At 36.9% G+C, this 10,413-nt stretch overlaps 1 protein-coding gene and 1 pseudogene across 2 annotated transcripts; one reads left to right on the plus strand and one right to left on the minus strand.

The window, feature by feature from the left end:
• Positions 1–259: 259 nt before the first annotated feature.
• LOC143621874 (protein FAR1-RELATED SEQUENCE 5-like) lies at positions 260–1,823 on the minus strand. Its single transcript, XM_077093167.1, has 3 exons — positions 1,767–1,823; positions 1,204–1,647; positions 260–967 (listed from the first exon to the last, which is right to left on the minus strand). Exons 1-3 carry the CDS (start codon positions 1,821–1,823, stop codon positions 260–262), a joined length of 1,209 nt encoding a protein of 402 aa, XP_076949282.1.
• Positions 1,824–8,404: 6,581 nt separating this feature from the next.
• Positions 8,405–10,351, plus strand: LOC143621493 (putative methyltransferase At1g29790 pseudogene; annotated as a pseudogene). The gene is made up of 2 exons (XR_013151533.1): positions 8,405–9,552; positions 10,148–10,351. The product of XR_013151533.1 is annotated as a putative methyltransferase At1g29790 pseudogene (transcript).
• The last annotated feature ends 62 nt before the right edge of the window (positions 10,352–10,413 follow it).

The following is a 10,413-nucleotide window of genomic DNA, read 5'->3' on the forward strand; positions in this document are numbered from 1 at the left end:
AGCGCAAACGATATATACCACGCAAGTGCACCCGTCTAAAACGGTTTAAACGCAAATATAAAAATCAAAATATTAATCTGTATTACACAAACATAAGTTTCATTGGGCTGTACCGGCAGTCATTTCAAAAATTATTAAAAGACATAATCGTCTAATACAAAATCGTGAGATGCGCTTATTGAATATATAACAATGCAATGCGCGTATGTAATATAAAGTTCATAAAATAAAGCATGCATGTAATATAGAATGCATAAAATCAAGTAGAAGCAACGCGGTTGGACCGTGTTGCATAACGGTTGGTGGATGACCCGGCAACAGCAGTATCAGCTAAAACAGGAGCGGCGGCGGCAGCAGCGGCGGCCGCAGCGGCTTCTTTAGCAGCTTTGACCTTTTCACAGTTACGGGAGTCATGATCGATCACGTATTTGTTGCATTTGTGACACATCCTTGGATTTTTATTACAATTTTCCAGCAATTTTTCAACTACGCCGACTTGACGTTTAGTACCCGACCCCTTATTTCTAATACCAGTCGGTGGCTTGATAGTCACATCAACCGTGTCGGACTTTCCAACAAGCTCACTTATAATCGAACGTTTACTATTACAAGGTGGCTCAGACGGGAACTCTTTAAACACCTTGTCTTTTATATCTTTAAGCTGGACAAGGAGGGAATTGAGGCAATCCGGTTTGTGTCTCGGTCGGTCAGCACATTCGGTTAATAATTCAAACAGGTTGCGTCTAATAATGGACTCCTCGTCATCTTCAGCCGAATATCTGTTCGAGATGTCATGAACCCTGTCCGGAAGCATGTTTCTCATCCATCGAGCAGGCAGGTATTTTTCAGGTATCAATTCGACCTGGTTGTACCTAAACACGCAAAAAGCATGTCTGCACAGATATCCAACACGCGTGAACCCCATACACGAGCAAGAAACAGTTGTATCATGTGCATTAAAGTCGACCTACATATTTTAACCAACAAAAATATATAACATGAAAAATAAGGTGAATGCCGTTGAATGTAAGCGTTAACATGTAAACATAAAAATAATAGAAAACATAAACAAACTTACCACATAATTGTTGACTACTTTGAATCTTTTGTTGGTATGTGCAATGTTGAATTTTTAATGCCGTCTAATTCTGAAGAACTTGTAATATAACACTACCTCATTCCTCTGTAAATTTCCTTTTGAACCTCAAGGAATATTTTGCGTGTATATATCTTGGACACGTGTATTTCCAAAAGCAGTTTTTCAGGCATTTTTGGTGTCGTTGTACTAGTTTCAATGTCAAGCTCGAGTTGAGTTTTTCGTTGTCTATCAAGAGCAGTGCCAAAACACAATAGAAATTGGACAAGCGTGTTGGCATGACTAGTGTTGACCTTAAAAAGAGAATTGGAGCTTTCACATCTCGATGTGGTTTTCATAAGGCAACACCATTGTATTTCTCTGAAATAACAAGGGACCCATTGCTCCTTAATTGCATAAATCTCGGTAAGCCAATAATGATCACTCAAATTAAGGTCATCAATAAGCGATTTCCACTTCTCTTCAAATGTAGAAGGTGTTATAAACAAGTTCCACACTAGTTTATGTATGGAAACTCGCAAATCCGGATTTGCTAATAAGTCACCCGAAATCTGTTAAAAATTGTACGAGCGTTACATATGTGCATCATATATAACAAAAATAAAAAATTAAAATAAAAATCAAAATAATTGTACCTTTAATGGTATCTTCTTAACAATGTTCCACATACAAAGTCGGTGAATTGACTGGTCAAACACAGCACGAACAGCTTGTTTAACCGCAGCATCTTGATCGGTTAAAACGAGTTTGGGCTGTTTTTTATGTGTTTTAAGAAACTTGTCAAGTAACCACTTGTAGGACTCGATAGTTTCGTCATATATTAGACCAGCACCAAATGTCACACACTTCTTATGATGATCCACGCCAGTAAATGGTACAAATATCACGTCGTATCTGTCATATAATTACAAAAAAAAAAGAGAGAAAAAAATATGTTACACAAAATGCATACATAAAAACACGTATAAAAACACATGAGTGGGATGTTGGTATCAAACAAGTGTGACGGTAGTACAATGTGCAGTTAAAAAGGGTTAACATCATAAATATATACGTGTAATGCATTTGTGTATCGATCACTTACTTGTTGGTACTGTAGGTTGCATCAAAACCTAAAACCTCCCCGAATGCATCATAGTTGCATTTTGAAACATCGTCAGCCCAAAATATATACCGGAGTTCGCTTCCAACAACTTTGTACTCAAACGAGAAATTTGGCAAGTTGACCGAGCGAGACGTCATTGTGTCCACAATCATTTGCGCGTCTCTGTCAGAAATAAAGAGGCGGACATCCCTGGTAGCATTTTGGAAACCAGTTTTAGTACCATTGACGTTGTGAGATCCGCCCTTTAACGAACATTGCAAGTTATGCACAATGTTTGGACCATTTTTGTTTAAACTTAGTTTGTGAATGAAATTGCGTTCAGAATACCCAATTTTTCGTCGTTTATTTGTAAACTCCATAGCATTCTGTCCAATCAGCTCATGGGTATGAATATCAAAAAAATCATATATCTTGAATCTCATGGTGTTTGGAACGGGTTTCAATCTTAGTCGGGCATTGCAACACACGGCCTTGGAGCTGCTGTGACGTGAGGTCGAAGCAGAGTTTGAGATAGATGAATCAAAATCTTGAAATTTTGGTTTTCCGGCTCAAGTACAAAGCATTTATCTGTGTGTTACCGAACCCTTGACTCGTTTAATAGTGCTTAAGCGTATTGAAAACCCAGATTTGCCAGCATACGTGCTATACATATTGACAGCATTGTCCCACATTTCAAACTCCATGTCTTTGACAGGAACAAATTCTTCGGGGCATGTTAGGTTTCCAGTAAGTTGTTCCGTTTGGTGTATGGTAAACAATACTCGACACACGTCCTGTATAAGGTTGAATATATTATCACAAATGCATAGATTTTATGGTAGGATCACATAACGTGCTCGTTAAGTATATAAATGTGTTATGTTAAATGTAATATGCATCGTGTGATTGTAATAAACAGGACATACATGCGGGACATATGACTTATTGGAAGTCATAATGCATTGCGTGTACGTGGTACACACGTATAATGTAGTTTTAACGTATAATACGTAAACACTCGTAACACATATGTATCACACATGTCAAAGGCGTATATAATAAATATATTAACATTTAAGATGCGTTACGTGACTGTAACAAATGTCGCATAGTGTTAACATTTAGATAACACGACATGTAAGACAGAGTGTTAACAGGTATAGTACACATGTGTATTGCATAACACGAGGAAAAGGTGCTATAATACGTATATTCAATATAAAACACATACGTAATATATATCATTTACGTATTGAATATCAGGTGTGTATGCAGATCCATAAAGTCAATATGTTACCTCTATGTTCAACACCAACATATTGCATATTATTCTCGGTTTGGACACAATAGCTTGAAGCACCATCGCCGGATGACACTGAATATGAAATACTTGATTGCTTTTGCATATTATTCTTGGTTATTTCAGCATAGTCATCGCCGTTTGTTGCAGTAACAAATGTATTTGACATAAATCGTTCAATTGAACCGATAATGCACCATTAATTGCAACAATGCTTCCAGACGAGTCGATTTTTGATTAAACAAAAGCAAAACACGATTATAATTGAATCTAAAGTAATAAAACGAATTTAACCTAACACTACCTTCGATCAACATGTTAGGAATAATGGGATGAACAGCATGCGTGATCAATGGAGCTCGATTTGAATTGGATTAGGACGATTCAATTAATTGATATGGGCATCGATGGATTGAGATTGAACAGTGGATCGATACATGGAAGGAGATATTGATGGAAGGAGATATATAGATAAGGGAAGGAATCGTGATAAAGGAAACAAGATTTGGGGAAAAATATAGTTTGAGTTGTTTTACATATTTACCCCCTTAACGTAGTAGTTCTCTAGTTCTCTCCATAAAATGGAGTTCTCTCATGATCCTCTCCCTATATATATATATATATATATATATATATATATATATATATATGGTTCAACCATGGTTCGGAAAAGTAATCAGTTAACATGTCGATTTATAAAAATACTGATTAACGAATTAATGATTATGTTTATTTTATACTTTAAGGAAATTAATATTATATATATATATATATAAAATAAAGTTGTAAAAATAAAAAAAGCATCAAAATGGGCTGGGGGTGGATCGAACCCGCGCTCTCATCCATAGCAGTTCATTACCCTTCAAACTCAACCAGCTGCGCTACCATAGCAGCTAGTGACAACTTGAAACATATTAATTATATACGGTAGGCCAATCACCCAGTTTATATATATGAACCCTAGAACCATCAATCGATCAATCCTCTAAAAGTTTGATCGATTGAGGTTAGGGAAATTACAACGACGAGCAAAATTATATAACTAATTACCTTATTGGATGTTCAGACGAAGCTTAATTGATTACAACAGTTTACGGAAGCCGCAGGTCAAGAACACGACATTAGACACGAAGTTAATGTAATTAAAGATGGGGTTATGTTAGAGATGACTCGAGGAAGCTAACTGGACATTTAATTAGATTACAATGGTTGTTATTATGCTAAAACATAAACGGGTTAAGGCGGTGAAGTATATCGAGCAATACGTATAATTTATGATCTTGATTCCTAATTAACATTGTCGGCAATGTCGTTTAGGCAAGGATAATCAAACACATGATTTGATTTCTATATTTATTATGAGAATTAAGCAATAATTAATTAAACAGGTATGGGTACAAGGATCGGATATGGGTTAACGGGTCCAGGATAATAACAATATAATAGACTTGTCAGATTTTACAGTTTAGTCCTTGCAGTTTTAATGTGGAAACAAAAAATAGATTAAAACTATTGTTTAGGGTTAATTTTGTATATTTTTCAAAGTTAAATTTATATGATAAATATAATAATAATAATAATAATAATAATAATAATAATAATAAATTATATAATAATAAAGAGAAAGATAAGTAATATTTCATATTAATTTAAATTTCCCGAAAATGAAAATGGGTCGGGTAATATGGTATTTGTTTATTATCGAAAGATCCGTGTTGTTACAGTTATAGATATAGTTATGCTTTTTCATATTTGCAAAAATAAATGTTACTTTATGATTAAGAAATGTAAAGTTTTACATACAAATGTTATTGTCAGTTGACGTTTACTCTAGAGGAAGTAACACAAATCTTTTAAACAAAAGATATTTATAATATAGATGTTGTATGAAATAAAATAATGTGACGGGCTTGTATTACTAGGAAGGGTAACAACACAGGTAGTTGAGTCTCTTGTCAAAGGAAAATAATTTTCATAAATCCCAATCAACAGCCGGACCCGTTTACTTTTCTGGAGAGCTCGGTGAGAGTGTTCAAACCTATTGGGTCAAAGCATGTCACACCAAATGTCATAGTGTTATATCAAAACAAATATTTTGTCAAGGTTTAAAGTTATATATCAAACTAAAGGTCTAACGCTAGATCATTCTATCTAGACATTTTTACAAAAGGTTATTTTCGTACTATAGGTCCGAGGTAACGCATAAACAAATCAGTATAGAAAATTGATCATAAACAGAAATGTGAATACGTCCAACTCTTTTAAAGTATTTAAATGAGTCATTAATAATTACATGGGAAAAGTAGCCCTAAAACTTTATAAACAAAGGAAATCGATGGCCCTCAGACTATCGTATACATTTGTATAGATCTTACATATGTGGTTAGACGTTGGGCACAACGCACCACAATGGCTAATCCTCCGCTATGGCGAACTGGGTCTAAGTAATACCCGAGAGGGGATTGACTTGTGTATATTGTTAGTTGCTAAGTTCTCAACGTTGGGGTGTTGCTGTGTGGTATCAAGTTTAATTTTTATTTATAAAAAGTATTTCATACTTAGTTATTTCCTCTTCCATGACGGGTCAGGTTATAAGATACATGTTGGGAATAACTAAGGTTGTAAAATGTTTTAGTGTAAACATGTTTACCAACAATAGTTGTTGTCATATTTTATAACCCTTTTACATGTAACTAGAATAGAGAATAAGAAATGGTGGTTTAGCCATTAGACGATCTGATGGCTCAGGTGTATTTTACAATGTAAAAAATGTAAATTATAGTTTTAAAATATTTTGTATCATCAACTGGTGTTTAAATCCCAAATTTTCAAATATAATATTATTTTAATAAAGGCTTCTGTTTTGCAACCAATACTCTGAACTATTTGCAAAACATGTACATATGTTTTCACATGCCTAGGCCCATGGAGCGGGGTGTGACACAACCGTATGAAGAAAATAAGTTAGTTCAAAATTTCTTCACAAACCTACTTAGCCGGTTCATCCAAATTGTAGCATTGCTCGAGCGGGTGTTAGACCTTAAAACAGTCATTTTGAGGATGTAGTTGGGAGGTTGAAGGCTTATGAGAAGTTTATCAAAGGATACATGTCATGATAAGAAGGTGGACAATGTAAACTTTAATAATTATTAATCATCTTCAAGTTTGAGTAGGGGAGCGTAGACAAGGTTCAAATTGAGAACATGGTAGTGGACGTGACGATTAGAATCGTGGTTCACAAGAATGGTCCAATGAAGAGAATAAACAAAAGGGTAAAAAGGATTACTCGAAAGTTCAATGCTTTTGTTGTGATAAATGTAGTCACTTCATTTTGAGGTGACTGGAACAGAAGAAAGATAACCAAGAAAACTTGTCTAATGCAAAAGAAGCAGACTCGTCCCTCTATATGGTGCAGTATGTTTAAGATAAAAGTGTATTTGAATGAACGAAGGGACGAGAGTGGTTCGGGTGAACAAGACCTGTGGTATTTTGGATAATGAGGCACGCAACCATATGACAGGTAATTTATATTTTTTCTCATAATTAAATTAGTGTGTTGGTGATAAAGTTAAATTCGAAGACGGGTTTTTTGTTGATATTTGTTGGAAAGTGTCGATATTGTTAGTGAGTTAATTGAGCGAGCAAAGATTGTTAACCGACATTTATTATATTCCTAATTTATAAAGTAATATTATTAGTCTTGGGCAAAGAACGCAAAGTGGTTGTAATATTTGTATGAAAAAATGATTATTTGTTGATTTATGATGATCAAGGAAAACTGTTGATGAGGATTACTCGATCCAAGAATTGTGTTTATATGATTAAATTAAAGACGGGGAAACCCATATGTTTACAAGCCCTAATTGATAACAAGAACTGGCTTTGGCATGCGAGACTAGGACGCCTAAATTCGAGTCTATGAAACAAATAGTGAAATATAATATGGTCGTTGGAATGCTAAAAGTTGATCATGAAAATCAAATATGTGACTTGTGCATAGTCCAAAGCAAACAATGAAATTGTTTCCGAAGTCGGCGACTTTCAGAGCAACACAAGACATGGAACTAATTCATAGAGATTTATGTGGGCCCATCTCTCCTAGTACCATAGCCGGAAATAGGCACGTGTTCGTATTGATCGATGCCTTTTCTCGTTTCATGTGGATTTTTCTGTTGAAGGAAAAAAGTGAAACGTTTGATACCTTCAAAAGAACTAAAGCCATGATGGAAGATGATGGACAACTAATCGAAGTATATGTTTCCTTAGGACACTATACCACACCTTAGGACATCATACGACACATTCATATATCGGAAAGCTCCTTTCAACCCCATACACTACCATACTGCATCTTACTATCCCTTACCACATCATTTGACACTTTAGCATACCATATGACATCCTAGGACGACGAATTACACCTTACCACACTATCAACCAAAAATTTCTAATGATTCTTGGAGAATGCCTTGTTCACATTATCTTAGTGCATATACATCAAGATAAAAACATTTGCAAGAAATGTCACTCCGACTTCTTACTAGTTCGTCGGTTTTGATAAAAAAAAAACATATTGACCAAGTTGACCCCCTTGTCACGTGACCTCCATTCCAAGACCCAAAAAGAATCCGATTTACCGACCACACAAGGTTCCCGGGTGGTCGGTCCTCATTTTCCACCATCCGATCACAAGTCCCCATGCATCCAACGGTTACAAACATTCCATTTTGGATCTCAAATGAACACTTGTTCACTTTCACACCACATCCAAATCCAAATCCAAATCATCACTGAATCATCTCTCACTCTCTTCTTCTTCACTTCCACTTCCACTCAAAAGTAACTCATTTTCTTGATTTCTAGCCCAAATTATTCTTTCTTTCACAAAGACTCAACCTTTTTCTTGATCCCAACCCAAATCATCAACAAACCAGTAATGGGTTTCACAATGGGATTAAACCTATTGCTATTACTGGCCATGGTTGCCACCAATATCCTCTCACTCTACCACCTCTCCACCACCATCATCTCCACCAAACCAAACCCTACTAACACACCACCACCTGTCCCAGACCACCTCCTCCGCCAACTCCAAACCATACGCGCCACCATCAACCACCTCACGCGCCGTCACCCCACCACTCCACGCGCCCCCTCCGTCCCACCGGAGCTCCTTCTCTACACCCACCTCAACCCCATCGCCTCCGCCTGCCGGAGCCACCCGGACCTCCTCCACCGCTTCATGAATTACACCCCTTTCACCCTCTGTCCGCCGCCCTCCAACGCCGCCGCCGAACCCCTCATCCTCCGTGGTTGCCACCCTCTTCCTCGCCGGAGATGCTTCTCTCCCACCGGGAATAAACCGCCGGCGTCACTTCCGCCGAACCCGTTTTCTCCGGTTTCGGATGGTTTAATATTATGGGGTAGCTATGATTATAAATGTAAAAATCTTGATTGTTTAAACCCAGATCTGGGTTTTGATTTAAAGAAAGAAAAGATTAAATTTTTAACTTACAAGACTGATCTTGACCTCCCAATTAGTCAGTTACTGGATATCGCAAAAAAGTCGAAAACTTTACTCCGGTTAGGGTTAGACATTGGTGGGGGCACGGGCACCTTCGCGGCTCGAATGAAGGAGTATAATGTGACGGTGGTGACGACGACGATGAGTTTGGGCGCGCCGTATAACGAGATGGTTGCGGTTAGGGGATTGGTGCCGTTACATATGCCGTTGCAGCAGCGGCTGCCGGTGTTCGATGGGGTTTTGGATTTGGTGCGGTGTGGGCGGGCGATGAATAGGTGGATTCCGGTGCAGGTTTTGGAGTTTATGCTTTATGATGTGGATAGGGTGTTGAGGGGTGGCGGGTTGTTTTGGGTGGATCGGTTTTTTAGTAAAGAGGTGGATCTTGGTAAGGTTTTCGGGCCGTTGATCGGGAAGTTGGGGTATAAGAAGGTGAAGTGGGCGGTTGGGAAGAAGACGGACGCGAGCGGGGTTAAGAATGGGGAGGTTTATTTGACTGCGCTTCTGCAAAAGCCGGTTTCAAGATGAAGACGGTGATGATGATTCTTGAGGTAACAATTTTGAAAGGATGTTTTTATGTTATGGGTATTGCATATTGCGTGTTATGATGGTTACATGAGTTTTTAATTCCATAGTTAGTAAGATGGAAATTAGAAGCTTGGATAAGGGGTGTGAGTTCTCGGTTGTTTTAGTCTAAATGGGTTCGGGTTGGTTTGGGTCAGGGCATTGAAGTGCACTTAGCTAAGTGGGTCATGTTCGGGTTAACCTGTTTAGTTTTATACTTAATTGTTTAAATGTGTTTTAACTTTTAAGCATAGTTTGAACTATCGGGTTGTTTATATCAGAATTCGAAATATAAAAGATAAATTAGTGTATTATATTTTGTAGTTTAAATGTAATTATTCTTTATACATTGTATGCTGGTTGTAGATATGTAAGTTTAGAGTATTAACTCACAAATAAAGTCAAATTTTGGGTTATAACCTATAAGGGTTGAAATTTATTTTCTTGTTTGGTTACACGTGTCTGACTCAGGTTTCGGGTTTGACCCGCCAACCCACGAACACGATTTGTTTAACACCCTAGCTAAAGTTCATGTGAAATCTATCACAGGATTTTAATCAAGATTTTGTTTTTTTACAACAGGTGTTAGATGCCAGGAAGCTCAAATCATCCTAAACAGGAGGTAAATCGATTCAGTTAGTGGAAAACCATGTGTTTATGTATCAATGTGTGTGTTTCAGTTTAAGTAAAGATCAACATTACCAAATATATATATGTAACCTGCAAATACCTTCATTTTTGTACTACAAGATTTACGCTTAAGCAATAGTTTGATTGAATGGATCATTCCTCGCATTAGTGTTGTTTAAAGGGTTTGTATGGACTTGGTTTTGATAGAAATTATATTG

Source organism: Bidens hawaiensis, unplaced genomic scaffold (genome assembly GCF_021521415.1).
Source record: "Bidens hawaiensis isolate Kalapana, Puna unplaced genomic scaffold, B.hawaiensis_p1.1 tig00000326_1, whole genome shotgun sequence".
Classification (NCBI taxonomy): domain Eukaryota; kingdom Viridiplantae; phylum Streptophyta; class Magnoliopsida; order Asterales; family Asteraceae; genus Bidens; species Bidens hawaiensis.